This window comes from Phascolarctos cinereus, unplaced genomic scaffold, assembly GCF_003287225.1.
Source record: "Phascolarctos cinereus isolate Bilbo 61053 unplaced genomic scaffold, phaCin_HiC Scaffold_1;HRSCAF=81, whole genome shotgun sequence".
Taxonomy (NCBI): domain Eukaryota; kingdom Metazoa; phylum Chordata; class Mammalia; order Diprotodontia; family Phascolarctidae; genus Phascolarctos; species Phascolarctos cinereus.
Genome location: NW_027555514.1, coordinates 228,706,642 through 228,726,443, shown reverse-complemented (window position 1 = coordinate 228,726,443; position 19,802 = coordinate 228,706,642). Strand labels below are relative to the sequence as shown.

Below are 19,802 nucleotides of genomic sequence, written 5' to 3'. Positions count from 1 at the left end.
AAAATGCAAAATGGATAATGTGGATTGCATTAAATTAAAAAGGTTTTGCATAAACAAAACCAATGCAGTCAAGTTTAGAAGGAAAGCAGAAAGCTGGAAACTCTTTTCATAGCCAACGTTTCCGATAAAGGCCTCATTTCTAAAATATATAGAGAACTCAATCAAATTTACAAGAATACAAGTCATTCTCCAATTGGTAAGTGGTCAACGGATATGAACAGGCAGTTTTCAGATGAAGAAATTAAAGCTCTCTATAGACATATGAAAAAATGCTTTAATTGATTAGAAAAATGCAAATTCAAGCAACTCTGAGGGATCACGTCTCACTTATCAGATTGGCTAATATGACAGAATAGAAAAATGATAAACACTGGAAAAGATGTGGGAAATTTGGAACACTAATACATTGTTGGTGGAATTGTGAACTGATCCAACCATTCTGGAAAGCAATTTGGAACTATGCCCAAAGGGCTATAAAACTTTATTTATTTATTGTTTATATTATTTATTAATATTATTTTACAATGCATACCCTTTGATCCAGCAATACCACTACTAGGTCTGTATCTCAAAGAGATCATAAAACAGGAAAAAGGACTCACATGTATAAAAACATTCATACCAGCTCTTTTTGTGGTGGCAAAGAACTGGAAATTGAGGAGATGCCCATCAACTGAGGAATGGCTGAATAAGTTTGGTATATGAATGAAATGGAATACTATTGTGCTATAAGAAATGATGAGCAAGCAGACTTCAGAAAAAACCTGGAAAGACTTACATGGATTGATATACTGAGTGTAGTGAGCAGAACCAGGAGAACATTTTACATAGTAACAGCAAGATTGTGTGATGATCAACTGTGATAGATTTAGCTCTTCTCAGCCACACAATGATCTAAGACAATTTCAAAAGACTCATGATAGAAAATGCTATCCACATCCAGAGAGAGAACTACAGAATCTGAATGCAGATTGAAGCATACTGTTCTTACTTTTTTTTTTTGTTTTTTTCTTCCTTGTGGTTTTCCATTTTGTTCTGATTTTTCTTTCACAACATGACTGATGTGGAAATACGTTTAACATGATTGTACACATATAATCTATATTGGACTGCTTGCTGTCTTGGGGAGTGGGGCGGTAAGGGTGAGGAAGAAAAATATGGAACTCAAAATCTTAAAAATATTGAAAACTACCTTTACAAGTAATTGGAAAAAATTAAAATACTATTAAGTAAAAAAAAGAGTAACATATAAAAATGTAATTAAAAATGATTAACTCTGAAAGACTTAAGAACTCTGATCAATGCACTTACCAACCATGATTCCAGAGTACTGATGAAAAAGAATGTTAGCCACTTCCTGAGAGAAGTAACAGGCTCAATATGCAAAATGAAACATATGTTTTTGGATATGGCCAACACTGGGATTTGTTTTCCTTGACTATGCATATTTGTTACAAGGGTTTTGTTTTTTTCATTTTTCTTTTCAATGGAAGGAAGAAGGTGAAGACAGAAAACAATAGCTTGTTAATTGAAAAATACTCACTGAAATTAATATGTTAGATGCTATATATTTACATATTATGTATTAACATATTATCTATTTATTTATAGTTTATTATATATTTATGGGTTCATTTTTCCACCATAACTTGTTTTTCTGGTCTACTTTGTATAAGGAAATACTAATTTCCTTTGGTGTATGTGAAGTTTGGATTTTTTGTAATTTTTTTTTGTTTTGTTGTTAAAGGATCATGGCTAGTTAGCCTAGATAAAGCCTTCCTACTTGAAAGGTAGGAAGTGAGAGTGGGTGAGGCAAACATGATAGCTAAGTGTTTGAGGGCTTTCATGTAAAAGAGAGGTCAGAACGGCTCTGCTGTGGCCCAGACCTCTGAATAATGAGAAAGATTAGAAATTGCAGAGAAGCCAATGCCTGCTTGATGTAGAGAAATACTCCCTTTTAACAGGAGTTGTCCAAAAGTGCAATGTCTCTCCTTCATTAGAGATCTTCAAGCAGGGGATGGATGACTGATTTTCAAGGATTTTCTGCAGGGCTTTCCTGTTCAGGTCAAGACTACATATACCACATGGAGCCCCAAAACAGCTGTTCCTGCTTTCTGACCAGGAGCATATACTGCCTTTCACTTGGGCCTGCTATGAGGTCTTCCAGCTCACAGCAATAGGGCAGGCAGTTGAAAGTTATCCCTCCCCAGCTTCCTTTAAGATTCAGCTCAAATTTTGCCATTTACAGAAGGCTTTTTCTCATTTCTCTCTCTCAGTCTTTATGCCTTCCCTCTGAGATTACCTCTTGTCTACCATATCTATACATCCATATATATGTGCATATATACATGTGTATATCTATCATCTATCCATCCATCTATCTATATCCTGTATGTATATGTATAGTATAGAGTTGTTTAACGTTGTCTTTCTCACTTGAATGAGAATTCCTTGAGGGCAAAGACCATATTTTTTCCCTTCTTTGCATCCCCAGGACTTCGCACAGTGCCTGGAATATAGGAAGCATTTAAATGCTAGTAAGGACCAAATGAATATTTGTTAGGACCTCCAGGACCAGCCTTAAACACTATAATCACCTGGCTTCAAGATGAGAATTCACTGATACTCATTCCCCAATGGTTAGCATGCTGCTATTCCTTCCTACTCTCTCCAGCTCAGTGATATGGAGCCCTGATTGCCAAAGAACACCCTCCGCCCCCAGCTCCCTTATTCATCAACCCTATGTCCTTAATGTCCTACTCCATATCTGTCTACTCCTTCCACTGTGCTCTCTGGAATGCTTGCTCCATACTTAATACACCTCCTCTGATTAAGACCATTTTCTGTCTTGTTCTTTCCATCTTCTAGCATTTACTGAGCCCTGGTTCTCTTGAACTGACACTACATTCTTGGCCATTATTTCTAGTTCTGGCTGCACTTTTTTCTTTCAAACTCTTTGATTCAGTTGCAATAATGAAATTGCAATCCTTCTTACTCTCCATTGCTATTTTAAGACCTCCCAACAGCATCACTCAGCAACTTTTCCCATCTCTTCCTCTTAGAATCCCTGGCATCTTCAAGACTCAGTTCACATGCCATCTTCTGCATCATGCCTCTCAACAGTCCACCCAGCTACGAGTGACTTCTTCTCTAAGATTAACTTCCATTTACTCTAAATATGTAACTTGCATGTACCTAGATGTCCATGTTGTTTGCTCCATTAGAAGATGAGCTCTTAGAATGTGAGGGAAGAGGGGCAGCTAGGTGGTGCAGTGGATAGAGCACCAGCCCTGGACTCAGGAGGACCTGAGTTCAAATCCGGCCTGAGACACATCACACTTAGTAGCTGTGTGACCCTGGGCAAGTCACTTAACCCCACTGCCTAGCCCCCCCCAAAAAGAAGAAGAAGAAGAAGAAGATGAGGGAAGGAACTACTTTTATTCCCCTTTGTATTTTCAGTACTTAACCCAACGTGTGGCACATCATCAGTGTTTGATAAATGCCTACTGACTGAAGAACTCTGAAGGACTGTCCAGCTCTATAATTCCCAGATGCTTCTATCACCCAAGTGAATATCCTTCTAAAAGTTTCATCGGTGCTTAGAGTTTAGACCTCAAACACTTCAGTTTGGTCTTAACCATGAAGTTTCATTTGGAATACTTCACACTTGGTATAGGGCTAATCATATGGTGATTACATTAAAATTATACTTAATTAAGAATTCAAGATTTTTGAAAACAAATTCTAAAAGACACAGAGTAACTTTTTTTAAAAAAGAAAACAAAATGGCCCCCTCAAAGTTTATTCAAATTTATTATTTTCTTGTTCTGAGATATTATTTAGGGTTACTGACTTTTTTAGTACCCAGGGTGCAATTCATTCTATAACCCTGAATAAAATTCTCAATATCTGACTACCAAGTGCCCATAGACACCACTTCATATCTAATTCTTTGCCAATTTGCCTCAATTATGAGCTATATATGGCTCATGTATATGTATAACAAAAAAATCACTAATTAGAATTAATGATAGGAAGGTTCTTTCTGAATCACTTAGCCACTGCATCATATAATATCTACAAGGAATGTATTTTTATTATTTAAAAGTATACAAAAGAAATATAACCAGGCTAGCAAGGTGTCATCTAGTGAAGGTCCTTAGGAAGTCATTTTAGTGAACAGATGAGAGTCAAAATTAGGATATCATTTATTTATATGTAAATATACGTATCCATGCATGCCTCTAAAATTCTGAAATATTTTAAATATTGCCACTACAATTTTGTTTAAAAGATAAACACATCCAACATGATATTACCCTGATCAATATCATCTTTCGAAAACACTGTTAATACATTATTAGCAAACTCCAACGTAATGTTTGGAAATGTTATTTGGATAACAATTTGGTTTTTCTAAGATGATCTGAGTTAGCATTTGAATTCCAGTGATATTAAATCTCCTCAGCCCCCTGTAACATAACAAAATAAAAATATAAAATAAAAAATAAAAAAGCATCTTGTTTCATGGAACCAGTTGATGACATAAGATGAAGTATGTCTGTATTAATTTGCACTAAAAAAAAAAAAAAGGATGTGTTATCCAGAGGCTAGCTCAAGTTCACTTCTTGTCTGAATTCCAAATCTGTGGAAGGATGGCTTATTACATAGGATTTTTAATGACATCCATTTTGGTCATATCACTATGGCCTATACCGGTTGGGAAAACTCTTAAGTGAGGCAGTAAAATGTGCTCCACTTTGAGTTATTTTTAAAAAATTCATAATAAGGAATAGGGATAGGGAAACTCCCTCTATCACAGGTGAGTACCTTTTTTGTAACTGTAGTCCTAGAGAGTTGTCTACTGACTCACCCAGGGTTGCATAGCCAGTAAGAACAACGAGCAGCACTCGAACTCAGGTCTTTCAGGCTCTGTGGCCAGCTCTCTATTCACTATGCCATGCTATCTCTTTATTAAATATCTGAACATAAACATCAGCAAATGCTTTTAAAGGTGATGCTTCAGGAGAACATTTAAAGTAAACTAAATCTAAGCATCAACTTATCCTAAACTTCATCCCATATGAAAGACTAGATTAGACTGTCCCTTCATTATATTTCTATTTAATTTGGCTTTTTAAAAAATGTAGTTTATATATAAACAGTTTTACTCTAAATTTTGACTTGAAGGGGAACATCCTTGTTTAGTTTTGGAGTCAATTTTCCAGTGAAGCTCATCTTAAAAGGTATTTTACTACATGGACTGGACTATCATAAAAGATTATCAAAAGGGATGGAAAAAGCATTGGTTTCATGAAATCTAGGTTCAAGTCCTGGCTCTGCCATTTGCCATTTAGCAAGTCACTTTCCATCTGTAGGTCTCCGAGTTCTCATCTCTAAAATGGGGGGAGTGGACTTGTTAATATCTAGAGGCAGCTAGGTGGTTACAGAAGATAAGAATGATGGACCTGGACTCATAAAGACCGGAGTACAAATCCTATGACAGACATGTACTAACAGTGTGACCCCTAGGCAAGTCACTTAACCTCTATCTGTCTCAGTTTGCTCATCTGAAGAAATGGAGATAACAGTACACACTTCTCAGGGTTGTTGTAAGGATCAGATAATATTCGTGAAGCGTTTTGTAAACCATAAAGTGCTATATAATTGTTAGTTATAATAATAATAATAATAATAATATAATAATAATAATAATAATAATAATAATAATAATGACAAAAGGTCCCTTCCAGTTCTAATGTTCTTTGTTACACACTTTCAAATACCAAGGAACTTTTTTTTTCCTACCAAAATGAGTCAAATTCAATAATGTTTTTAGGATCAAAAGTATTATGTAAATTGAATTCCTATAAAATAAACTGCCATTCTGATAGGTCCATTCCAATCCACTGCTTCCTTTAAAAGTAACAACCAATCACCCAATATCAACTTCTTTCAACTTGGAAGTGTTCTGGCTAATTGTGAAAACACTTCATTGGAACAATCTCACATTTAAGCTGAAAATGAAACACAGGCCCAACTTCACCTAATCTAATATATATAAAATTTTTAATTTATACACTTTTGCAGACTCTTCTATTAAAGACTGAGTTATCTTCAACTAAATTCCAGAAAAAATGTATTGAGCACGCATTACATGCAAGACACTGAACCTTATGAGATAGGTGCTATCGATATGAGGATGAGGAAACAACCGCTCTTGCCATACAGAAACTGAAAGTCCAGTGGGGGAACCTATTCTGTGCACATCAACTTCCTCATCTATAAAAGGAGAATAATAATAACAGCAGCCGCCTCTCAGGGTGGTTGTGGGGATAAAATGAAATATTTGTAAAGCCCTTTGGAAACAAGTGCTATTGAAACACTATTATTATTATTGTTGTTGTGGTTGATGTTGTCAAGGTTCCTTCCAACTCTGAAATTCTGCTGTTTTATGACTAGATTTTCTGCCTAAGGTCCCTTCTATCCCTAGTTCCTATAATTCAGTCTTTGATCTTACCTACACTTGGCAAGGGCAGGTAAGCCTTTCACTGCCAGTAAGTGAGAGAAGAATGTTTGAAGGTAGCACATTGGCTGAAGCCAACATGTGTTTGGTGGTGGTAACTACCACCATCATGGCAGGATGTTACTATCACCTAAGCACTCCACTTCACTTTGTAGGCTAATGGAGTATTTTCACTTCAATTATTTCATTTCATCGATCAAAACATTTCCTAATCAATAGCCCTTCTTGTGCCGCTCTTCAGAGATATCTGCCTTCTTTTCCTGCACAACCTGAAACTCACAACAGTACAACAGGAATAAAAATAAAATGAATAACTGAAACTTTGTCTTCTCCATTCTGATTAAATATGAGAAATATACAAACTTCCAAATACTTACATCAATTAAATCCGAGAGGTCATGGATATAATACTTGAACACGGAGGCATTTGTTGCTTCTAGGGTTAGGAGATATTCATTTCGTGCTTTGATGGATTTTAATTTATTCTCTGAATACTTTGCCTGTCGCTGTGAATGAAGATATAGGAACTGAAGATGAAAAAAAGAAATCATAGCTTTTTTTTTTAAAGACAGAAAAATCTCTAGGAATTTTTATTAACCTAAACTGTATATCTAATATGTACAAATGCCTCAAAGTATTTAGAGAAAAGAACATTTCAAATTTGATTTATTGCAAGCCCACATTACCCCGACAACTGGGAATAACAGCTACACAGCTGGCCACAGGCCTGTGTGCAATGAAAACCTCTTAATTAATTTTCAAGTTCTCTACATCTGGAACAAAATATTTTGTATTCAACACAAAATGATGTCCAGCTGCTATTACATGATTTTTATGTTTCTAAAACAATTATCTCCTCCTGAGAGTAGAGACACAGCTTCAAAATAAAGGCCAAATATCTTCATGTTAGTTACTGCATCAGTGCCTTTTCGGACTCATAGATTTTCCACTGGAGCAGGTCTGAAATTCTTTGTGACCTACCTTCTCTTTCATTTTCTCAATCTTCTTCACAGAACTCCTCCTCTGATGTCTCTCTTCTAGTCGGATGTGAAAGACTGGGTCCCCGGACCGTCCAATTTGTTTTTCTTCCTGTTTTTCTGCTTCTTTTAATTTGCTCTCTGCACTGATGCTTTCTGCATGATACATGTGGTATGTTTTCATGACCTGTGGGGAAAAGGAGGCCAGAGAACGGTGAAAACATGACTGTGATTTAAATAGTGAATGAGAACAGCAAGGAAACGCATTAACAATAAAAACAAAACCAAAATCACTATTTTGGAGCAATCATATTTGTATAGATAGTGACAAATCTCATTTTCAGATAATATTGAAGGAAGTTAGTCTATATTAGTTCTAAACAAACAAATAAATGAATGAATGAATGACTAGAAAAAAACTGCTGAATTATTCTTGGGTCCAGACCTGTAATTGGATCCATGTACTGTGAGAAAATCTTTCCACTAATGCAGCTAAATGGCACACTGGATAGAATGCTGGGCTTCGAGTAAGGAACATCAGAGTACAAACTGAGCCTTAGACACTTCCTAGCCATGTTACCTGAGTAAGTCACTTACCTCTGTCTGCTTCCGTTTCCTCAGTTATGAAGTAGGGATGATAATAATAGCACTAGCCTCCCAGTGCTGTTGTGAGGATTAAATGAGATAATATCTGTAAAGTGCTTAGTATGGTACCTGGCACACAGTAGGTGCTACGTAAATGTTAGCTATCACTATTGTTGTTATTATTATTAATCTAACTCAGCCATTTTTCTGTAACTTAGGATCATAGATCAAGAGTAGGAAGGAACACTTATTAAAGGTTAGTCTAACTCTCAATTTAGAGATGAGGGACCTGAAGCTTAGGGAGATTAAGTGACTGCCTAAGGTTACAAAGGTATAAGTGAAAAAGTCTGAATTTGAACTCAACTCCAGTGACTTCAAGTCCATTACTTTAAGTTCAAAGCCTTTTCCACTGTACCACACAATCTGTCAAGAGTCACTTGGGTAATCAAAGAGCTGGTATAAACCAGAGGCTTATATTATATACAAACTTTGTGATTCCAAGAATGCCTCAATATACACTACATTACAAAGTCTTTGAACTGAATATCTGAATATCCCCTCCTACGTCTCTGATTGCCCCTTCTCTGTCTCCTGCAACAGCTCATTATCCATAACTTACCTCACGACTGCCACCCTCAATAGCTCATTATCTGTATCATGTTGCCTTCAATAGCTTATTATCCATATCATACTTCTGAAAAGTGGGTGTTACTCAAGGCTCCATCTAGGGACCTCTCTCTACACATTCTTTCAATGACTTCATTTTCTTCCATGGGCTTAATCATCATCTTTTTGCCAGTGACTCATAGATCTCTTTATCTAGGTCCAGACTCTCCCCTGAGCTTCAGACTCCCATCACCAATTTGCTTACTGGACATTTAGAACTGGATGTTCTGGAGATATCTCAAATTCACCACATCCCAAATAACACACATTATCTTTCACCACACTCTCCTTGACAGCAGGGATTGTTTTATTCTTTTTATTTGTCATCCATGGTCCCTGGACCAGTGCCTGGAATGCGTAGGTGCTTACAGCCTTCTTGTTAGTTGACTGATTGAAACGTAGCTTGCTACTTTGAATTATATACAGCAACAAGAGCTAAGCTCACATCTTGCCCAGCACGGCATGCTTTATGTATAGCAGCTCTTTAAATCTACTTTTTTTTTTAATTTAAAGAAATGGAATTGGAAAAAACAAACCCACGTCTTGATTTCTTTTTAATTAGGGGTGGGTTTGGTGTTCCCAGAGATGATTGTCAAATTTTCAGTGTGAGCATTAAACATGTGAAATTGGCAAATACTACCAAATCAGGGCTTGACTGTTTCGCTGATGTAAAAAACTGATGTAGAAAACCTGAATAATGTAGATTAAATTTAAAAGTGTACAGTATTTTGGTTGTTTTTTTTTTTTGAAGCCAGTTATTAAACACTCTGGGGGGAGGGGGAGAAAAAACAAATAGTTGTTAACTGAAAAATAAAATAAGTGTTAATTTAATCTTTTTAAAAGAAAAAAACCTACCTAGAAGAATACTTTGGGAACTAGGTTAGACTGATTAATTTATTATGTTAATGCTAATTATGACCATGGATATTAATGAGGAACATTAAAATGCTTGAAAACTGTATCTTCTTAAGTTTAAACTCCATCCCCTTCCCCGCCCCAATCTCATTCACATTACTAATTTACTTGGTCACTCATTTCTTCTTAGTCACTAGAAAGGCAAATTTCATGCCAGTTTGTTTCTGATTTGTCACAAATTCCAAATGAATAGAAAGCCTCATTAATTTAATTATATTACATAAGATTCTGCTTGTCAAAATGAGTTGGTATTTTACTTGAACAAGTACTGTGCAAATATTCAGGGGAAACAAAGTCCTAGTACATTAATAAGTTTTGGAGCCTTAAAGTTTAATTTCCTTATCTCACCACCATTCTGGTGAAATTTTTTCCCCCCTGTTTACAGTCATTAGGCTCAGACTAAAATAAAGAAAGAATGGCAAAGGGAAACTTAGCATTTATAGATACTGTACTGCTTCATGAATTCGTCATTATGGGGAATTTGACCACCTAAACAAATTTAAAACCTCTAATTCCATGTCTGAGAATATAAGTACCTAGTAGCCACTTCTATGGTAATCAGTTTCTCCAAACACAGCTAGGCTGGAATTTGGAAAACTGATAAACAGAGCATTATTGATACTCAATCCTCTTCTAGCTTGGGTAGAAAACTAGCTTCAGCCTTGCTCCATGGGCACAGCCTTTCAGCAAGGAGCCCAGCTCACATCCAGCCCACAATGAGGGATCAGAGAAACCTTTGGGCAGAGTTTCGATATATTGAACATTTACAGAGGAAATACTGACCATAAAGACCTCAGAATGTGTCAATAAAAAATACCAAAATGTTTCCTCACTATCTTAGATTAAATAGGAAAATAATCTTTCTCTTCTCAGTCTCAGTTTCTAGAAAAAAGGGGAAAGGAGAGATAATTTAATAATCATCTACATCTCTGAAAACTACGACCAAACAAAGTCTGGCTACTATATTTCAACATCATAAAAGAAAACTGCCTGGAGCTATGAGTATCAGAGGTTAAAGTGAAATCAGAAAGATTGCCTCCTGAAAGAAACCTGAAAATGAACATTCCCAGGCATGCCATAAGCCGAAATCCTGAGCTTGCTTATCCATGAAAAAAATACTGCAAGAAGCCAGAAAGAAAGAATGCAAGCACCAAGAAACATGTCACAATAGACAAGCCTTGTTTGGTGCTACTGACAAAAAGGAGGGGAAATCTTATGATATTCCAAAACCAAGAATAATTTACCCTGAATATAATCCTATAAGAGAAAAAAAAGATGGAATTTTAATATAATAGAGAAGTTTCAAGCACTTGCATTTATATAGCACTTTATACAAAGCATTTTTATGTATGTTAACTCAGTTAATCCTCCCAACCAGCCTTGGAAGTAGGTGCTATTATGTCCATTTTACAGATAAGGAAACTAAGGCACAGAGAAATTAAGTGATTTTCTTTGGGTCACTCCCCTAGTAAGTATCTGAGGCAAGGATGGAACTCATCAGGTCTTCCTGACTCCAAACCTTTGTTCTATCCACTATGTCCCTTAGTTGCTGAAGAGGAGGGCCCAGTAGATACCTGGAAAGGTAAATACATCTGACCAGCTAGAAGAGGTTGGACAATGATGACATGATTACAATCTAATAGAGCAAAAAGATAAATAGTCCTTTAGAATCTTAATGTCTTCAAGGGTTACAGAGGGAGTCAAATACAGGGTGTTACAAAAGTCTTAGTACAGCTTTTAAGCTTTAATAACTCCAGAAACATAAATGCTAAAAACTTACTTGGACAGCTATTTAAATTTTTCAAATATGGATATGTTTCTTACTAAAATTCAATTTAATCACCATTTTCAGAAAGAAAGGATTACATTTGCAACCCTAGACTTAAAGTCATAGAAAATGACAGGTTTTGATGTATTCACAACACAGACAGGTGTCTACATCAGGATCTCAAAGAAGGTAAGAATAAAAGTAAATAAGGTCAGAAAAGATAAACAGGGAAAATGCATTGTGCTTAAAAAAAACACAGACAAGGAAATAATATCATTACCTAATACATATGCATCTATTGCAATAGCATTTAAGTATTTAAATTAAAGGTGAATTGAATTATAGGGAAGAAGAGCCAGAAAAACTATAATCGCTGGGGACCTCAATGTATCCTTTCAGACCTAGTCAAGTTGAACAAATGACAAACAAGAAAGAAATTCAGTACCTACACAGAATTTTAGAAAGCTTAGATATAATAATCTCAGCAAATGATTGAACAGGAACAAAAAGTGGTATGACTATTTCTCAGGTATATGTGACACTCTTACAGAAACCTGAAGACTGGCTGGGGAAGCACAAAACCTCTTAAATAAATACTGAAAAGCCATATCTAAACACCTCATCTGAATGCAAATTCCTTGAGGGGCAGGGACAATATATTATTTTACCTTTGCATCCCCCAATTCCTAATACAGTGCATTAAACATAATTGGAGCTGAAAAATGATTATCGAATAAGACTGAGCAGAATTCCCAAATATACATAAGAAGAATGTGGTAGCAATGGAAGATTGTACTTTCCCCCACCTTTTTAAAAAGTCCTTCAATTGTTTTCAAATTCAATTCAACTAAATTCAACAAACATTTATTGAACAGAGACTGGTTTTGCCTCTCTTCGTATTCCTGTTGCTTAATGCAATGCCTGGCACATAGTAGGCACTTAATAAACGTATGTTGCCTTTGACCTGACTTGACTAAATATCTACTATTTCTCAGAGGATGGGTCTGAAAAGATTAAAAAATGACACTGTCACTGCCCTCAAGGAACTTAAAATCCAGTAAGACTGCACCAATAAATACGAAAAGTAGGATAAAGGAAAATGGAGTTACACAGTTAAGAGTGTGGATACTTGGCTGGAGTCAGGAAGAACTGAGTTTGAATTCTGCCTGACACTTACTAGCTGTATATCTTTATGCGAAACATTTAATCTCTGTATGCCTCAGTTTCCTCCTCTGTAAAACAAGGATAATAACAGCTTTCATTCCTACTATTACCTGAAAAACTTCTTAAAAAAAAAGAGGAGGGAGAGATTACTTTTAAATTTGGAGGTTGTTTTTTAGTTGTGTCTGACTCTTTGTGATCCAATTGGGGTGTTTTCTTGGTAAAGTTACTTGAGTGGTCTGCCATTTTCTTCTCCAGATCATTTTATAGATGATGAAACTGAGGCAAACAGAGTTACACGACTTGCCCAGGGTCAGACGGTGAGTAAATGTTTGAGGCCATATTTGAGCTCACAAAGAAGAGTTTTTGACTCCAGGCTTGGTACTCTATCCACTGCACTACCTAGGAGCCCTTACTTTAGAGGCAGGGTGTAAGTATTTGGAGGGGAATGGTGGGAATGAATACTGCATGGGGAGACAGTGGACTTGGGATCAAGTCTTGACTCTGCCACTTACTATCCATGTGACTTTGGCCAGGTCACTTCCTGTCTGGGTCTCAGTTTTCTTGGCTATAAAATGGGAGTTGCCCTAGAAGGTCCCTTGTAGTTCCTACGAATCAGAGAAGCCTTTTGGGAGGATCCAGGTCATTGAATGGACAATTCAAGAGAAGCATTTCAATAAGCCCAGTGGGAGTATGTTCACGAACAGGAGATAGAGAGCATTAATGTAATGAGAGGAACTAATAACCCAATTTGTCCGGAATGCAGAGTGTGTAAAGGGGAGCAGAGTGAAAAAATGTTGGAAAGATGGGCTGGAACCTTAAATTTCAAGTTAAGGAATTTTTAATTTATTGTACAGGGCATCACTAAAAGGTTTTGATACTCTTACTCTCTAAGAGTGTCAAACTGTATCTCTGTGTTTCTTTATCCCACTTTAAAAAAAAATTATTTTTAATTTATTTTTTCATTATTTTTAATTAATTAATTTTTATTTATTTATTTGTGCAGTCTTACTTTTTTAAGTATTTTAAGTTCCTTGAGGGCAGTGACAGTGTCATTTTTTATCTTTTCAGACCCATCCTCTGAGAAATAGTAGATATTTAGTCAAGTCAGGTCAAAGGCAACATGCATTTATTAAGTGCCTACTATGTGCCAGGCATTGCACTAAACAACAGGAATACAAAGACAGGCAAAACCAGTCTCTGTTCAATAAATGTTTGTTGAATTTAGTTGAATTGAATTTGAAAATAATTAAAGGACTTTTTAAAAAGGTGGGGGAAAGTACAATCTTCCATTGCTACCACATTCTTCTTATGTATATTTGGGAATTCTGCTCAGGTTTATTCAATAATCTCTGTGTGTGTGTGTGTGTGTGTGTGTGTGTGTGTGTGTGCGCGCGAGCGCACGCGCGTATGTGTGTAGTTGGGGAGAGGGTGACAGTCTGTATGGGGGGTTTGAAAAGGTTATTTTGGCAACTATGACCTTGACTACTTTCATGACTTTTCAACTTTATTCACCTGAACCTTCATTTCTTCATTTGTAGAATCAAAGGGGACATTTAATTCCAATCATCTCTACTTGGCAAGAACCCAGGGATTGGAGTCAACGGACAGCAACCTTCCCTAAGAGGTACCCTAGAAAATAGGGTCAAAAGCAATCACTCTCTCACTGGCGTGAGAGAGAATGTAATCGAGGCTGAAACTGAAAACACCAGCAGCTGCTTCTGGGCCAAGTGTAACTTGGAAGGTTATCTGTCCTAAGCGAGCAGTAATCAGACCCAGCCAGGGAAAGCTGGGTCTGCTACTCAAGTTCAAAAGAAAAACAAAACAGCATTAGGAAGCTAGAGAGCAGCTGGGAAATGAGAAGGGACCTACCGAGCAGCTGGGCAAATAGCACAGGTCAAATGACCCTTCCGTATATACACCTTGCATTTCTAGGCTGAGTGGAGAATAAATCCACTTGCCATCTGGGTCCCGGTTCCAGAAACTTTTCAAAATTAACAAAATGAAACACCCACCTCAGTAGGAAAACAAGCTACCTGTTCTTCCTTCCTTTTTTTTTAAAAATAATTAATTTTTAGTTTTCAGCAATCACTCCCATAAGCTTTTGAGTTTTAAATTTTCTCCCCTTCTCCTTGCCAATACTACATGCAATCTGATAGAGGCTCTACATATACATCTGTATTAAACATATTTCCACATTAGTCATGTTGTAAACAAGAATTAGAACAAATAGGTGGAATCACAAGAAAGAAGAAACAAAACGAAACAGAAGAAAATAAAATAGCAAATAGGATGCTTCGATCTGCATTCAAACTCCACAGTTCTTTCTCCGGATGTGGATTTCTTTCTTTCTAGCCATTTGTATTCCTCCAAGTAACGGGCAGGAGAAGTAGATGAAGGTTGGAAGTGAAGGAATCTGACTGTTATTAGAATGGTAGGAAAGGGAGTGTGCACTTGATTTAAATAACCTGGTCCTTTATAATCCCCAAGTGTCTTTATTTTAAAGGCTATCACAGAAAAAGAAGCTTAATTTAAATCCAAGGCCTGAACATGGCATAGCCATGACATTAAGTCATACCCATGGCATAAGCTAGAAAGACTTTGAGTATAGGCCTAGCAATGAATTAAGTTAGGTGTTTTAAGGTTAGAGAGACTGATCACCAAAATTCAATTTAATCGAATTCGAAGAGCATTTCTTTATGTGCCAGGAGGCTGTGAAGCAGCTAAGTGTGGCAGCGGATAGAATGCTGGGCCTGGAGTCAGGAAGATTCATCTTCCTGAGTTCAAATCTATTTTTTTTTTAGGCTATACATGTACAAACATATTAAACCTATTTCTACATTAGTCATGTTGTGAAAAAAGAAACAGAACAAAAGAAAAAAACCATGAGAAAGAAAAAAAAGGGAGAGAAAATAGCATGCTTCGATCTGCATTCAGACTCCATAGTTCTTTCTCTGGATGTGGATACCATTTTCCATCATGAGCCATTTGGAACTGTCTCAGGTCACTGCATTGCTGAGAAGAGCTAAATCTATCAAAGTTGGTCATCGCACAATGTTGCTGTTACTGCGTACATCGTGCTGAGTTAAATCTAATCTCAGACACTAGCAGTGTGACCCTGGGCAAGTCACTTAATCCTGTTTGCCTTAGTTTCCTCATTTGTAAAATGCACTGGAGAAGGAAATGGCAAATCACTCCAGTATCTTTGCCAAGAAAGCCCTGGATGGGGTCACCAAGTCAGACATGATTGAAAGATAACACGACAAAGAAAGTGTGGCAGAGTAAACAGAGAGCCGTCATCAAAATCAGGACGATCTAGATTCGAGTCCACTATATAATTCTGGGTAACTGAGGTTAACTCTCAATGCTGCACGCAACTTTCTAAGGCTACAAGTTGCAGAGAAGGTGCCAACCTTCATTGATAAAGGGCATTTCCTCACCTGGTGATTTCATTATGTCAATTAAACTGCTGGCCCAGTCCTGATGTCTATTCCTATCCCTATCATGTGCCAGGCACTGGGACACAAAGACAAAAATTAAACTATCCTGCCCTCAGAGAGCTTACATTCTACTGGAGGAATAAGATGCACACAGAAAAGTGAATACAAAATAATTGGGAAGAGGGGACACTAAGTATTGGGGGAATCAGCAGAGGCCTCTTGTAGGAGGTGGTACCGTGATGGGAATTTGGGATGCTAGGAGGCAGGGGTAAGGAGGCTTCAACAGTAGATTATAAATGCGTTTGGCCAGGGCAACTGAAGAAGACATTCTATTATAATGGATTAAAATTTGCATCAGTAAAGTGAAGACTCATACCAATGAAATTACAAATGTCTGAAATAATAAGACCACAGAGAATACCCGAACTATTATCAACCTGCCCGCTAGGCTGCTGAGCTATGAGGTAGCAGAAAGAATACTGGATATAGGGTCAGGAGATTTGGGTTGGAATCCCAGCTTTAGCAGCCATGCAACCTTGGGCAAATCACTTAACCAATGTGAGCTTCAGTTTTCTCCACTGTAAAACAGAGGGCTACCTACCTCGTGGGGTTGTGGTAAAGATCAAACGATGAGCAAAGTAATAAAATTTTTTTTAAAAAAGGGTGGAGGCAACTAGGTGTTGCAGTGGATAGAGCTCCAGCCTTGGAGTCAGGAGAACCTGAGTACAAATTTGGCCTCAGACACTTGATACTTACTAGCTGTGTGACCCTGGGCAAGTCACTTAACCCCAACTGACTCATTAAAAAGTAAAAAAAATTAAAAAAAAATTGAGGAGCAAAGTGCTTTTTGTAAACTTTAATACACTACATAAAGATGAGTTATTATTCTTATTATGAATGTCCATTATCTTACTGGGTGTGGGTAAGGAGCTAATTCAGCTAAGAAGCTTGGTTCTCACAAAATATCTCTGGGGGCCAGAGAGATAGAAGATGAGGCTGGCTGACTATCAGTCTGACCCAGTATTGCTGTTTTGATGGGGACAGTCTAGGTGCAAAGTGAAAGCTTTGTGGGCCTACTCTACCTGGCCATAGCATGGGAGAAGACAGAATGAAGAAATTATCCAAGTAGGTGATGAATTGTTGTTAGTTGACTGCTCAATCAATGGCTCCTCGCAATGGTTCATTCCAATTGCCTCATCCAGCTGGATGCTGTTTGGTGATAAAGGAGTTTCATTGTTCAGTCCAAAGATGGTTTAGAATTTGACTTAAGATCTTTACTATTCTCTGAAATGTCAACAATGTGGAATAAATGTATTTAAAAATTTGGAAAGAAAAAATGCTGAAAGCTTTTCAAGAACCCTAATTACAGATAATGCATGCAGGCCTGCAAACTGCATGGCTTAAAATGCAAGCTGTTGACAGAAGTTAAATGTGCTTTGTATTTAAAATAAAACAGAAGACATTTTTCTTTTCAGAGAAATAAAAAGAAACCTTTTGTGGTGGGTTTTGAATACTTTTTTTTTAAATGGGCAGGGGTGTGGTTTGAGGCTGGACTCGAAATTTCATCCATATAAGGACTACCTTTCCTCATCTCCCACTAGGTGTGATATTTCCAAAGCCAGCAGCCATCTATCCACAACCCCAAGTTATCTCTCTTTGCATATACACTGCAAATAAAATAACTTCTACATCAACTTAATACTAAACACGATGCTCTGCATACCAAATGATAAAGGATGGCAACATCTACTTAAATTTAACTGACAAACAGATGTCTTCATCTCCATTCTTCATTATTAAAAATTTCCACAACCATACTAGACATCCGAATGATGCAAAAAAAAAGGAAAAAAAACAAAAAGAAAAGAAAAAAGAATCTTAAAGTCTATTAGCATATATTCTGTTTTCTATTGGACTCACTCTTTGAGTTCTCTTGCTTTGTCTTTAGTTGTGGAACTGAGAAAAAACAAAGGCTACGTAATAAGGAGTGGTGAGGGGTTTAAGGAATACTATGAGACCCTTTCTTTAGAGGATTCTGAGACTCTACCAAAGGAATATTCTAATTTCATCTTTTTCTTTCTTATCTAAAGTCTTCCAGTCCTCCATAAAAGTCTTCCTCCCATGACTAATTTTGGCATGAAGACAAACCTGGCCTTTCAATGACGATGTGACTGAAGCACAGATGCAGGGAGGCTTCAATCATAGGCCCAGCAAAGCACTGTATTCTCCATAAATGGGACCAACCAATCAATTGGTCAATCAACCAAACAACAAGCATTCGTTAAGCTCCTACTATATGCCAAGTACTGGGCAATATGACAAAAATCAAGCCTGTCTCTGTCTTCAAGGAGCCTACATTTTACGAGCCATTAGGTAGTAATTTTAAAAATCTTTACTTTGGCCATAGCAATTTACGAAATGATCAACCAGGGAATCAATTGCTCAAAAATCTTCTTTATTCTCTAAATCAGTGGCAGGGCACGCACATTAAAAAAAAATCAGATCTTCTAAAATACTAATAGGCATACACACTATGTGTTTTCAACAAAGTTTATAGAATCACAGATTTGGAGCTAAAAAAGACCTCAGAAATCATGCTTAATTTCCTCCTTTTACGGATGAGTTGTTCCTTGCTTGTCCTTCGTTCTTGAAGAGGACCAGGACATCAGGAAGGTGATGTCATGACTTGCAAGTGAATTGAATTTAAGTGAGTGAAGGCTGCGCAAAGTCAGCAGTATCCCTTTCTCCTTCGGAGCCATCTGGGTCAGGATGACTAGAAGTGGCTTTGGATGTAGTGGGAGACCTTGGCCTTTTTAAGCCAAGGTCTTTCCCAGGTCTCATTGTGACGGAGGCAATGCCTCTTCAGTGATTAAGGCTAGGTAGGTAAGAAATGAGGCAAAGAATGGCCTCCTTTACCTAGTCAAAACAAAAACCTCCAAACCAAAATCAATACAAGGAGGGGAAGACTCTCAGGTTTTCTGGCTAAAACGGAGACAACTGCTATTTACACTCACTCTGAGTCATCACAATGACCAAGTAAGGTTTGGGTTGGGCTCTATTGTTGGGAATCAATGAGAGTTAGAGTGATCTGGGTTTAAGGCATGGTCCTTAAGAAAGAAATCAAGCCGTAAACCCCAAGGTACCTCATGAAGTTTTAGCTATTAAAATTTTACATTCCTTTGGGCAGGCAAGGGTAGGATTCCCTGTGTGGATAGAGGAAGAGGAGAAAGGGAAGGAATGAAAGAAAAGAGAGAGGGAGGAAAGGAGGTTTAAACCAAGTCCCAAAGAAGTTGTCTCTTGACCAACATCACACAGGTAGTAATCAACAGAAGGAGAACTTCAATTCAAATCCTTTGATTTCAAAGTCAGGACCCTTGCCATGAGGGCCCTGGGTCATCAGGCCTTGGAGATCATCTAATACAATCCCCTTATTTTACAGATGAGGAAACGAAGGCCCACAATGGCAAAGTGATTTACTCATAGTCACACAAGTAGCCAACATCACAATCAGGAATTGAACCAGGCCTTCTGACTCCAAGGTTAATGTTCTTTTCATTATATCAAGGTTGAACTTTCAAAAGTAAGTTATTATAAATGCAAAAAAGGGGAAAATCAGCAAAACTGACCCATATGTTGAAAAAGTTTGAAAACATGTACAATGTACAATACTTGCAGACCTCACATTTCTGCAAAAGGTGAGGGTTAGGGCGTCTACTCATCTTTCCTTTTGCGCTATTCTTTTTTGTTGTTGTTCAGTCATTTCA

The 19,802-nt window shown here is 37.2% G+C and overlaps 1 protein-coding gene across 1 annotated transcript in view; it reads right to left on the bottom strand.

Moving 5' to 3' along the window:
• Window positions 1-19,802, bottom strand: part of SRGAP1 (SLIT-ROBO Rho GTPase activating protein 1) — a 331,212-nt gene that overhangs the window by 97,985 nt on the left and 213,425 nt on the right. Inside the window, 2 exon segments of the mRNA XM_020990183.2 lie at window positions 6,904-7,032; window positions 7,508-7,690. Of these exon segments, the coding sequence (XP_020845842.1) occupies window positions 6,904-7,032; window positions 7,508-7,690 (312 nt within the window).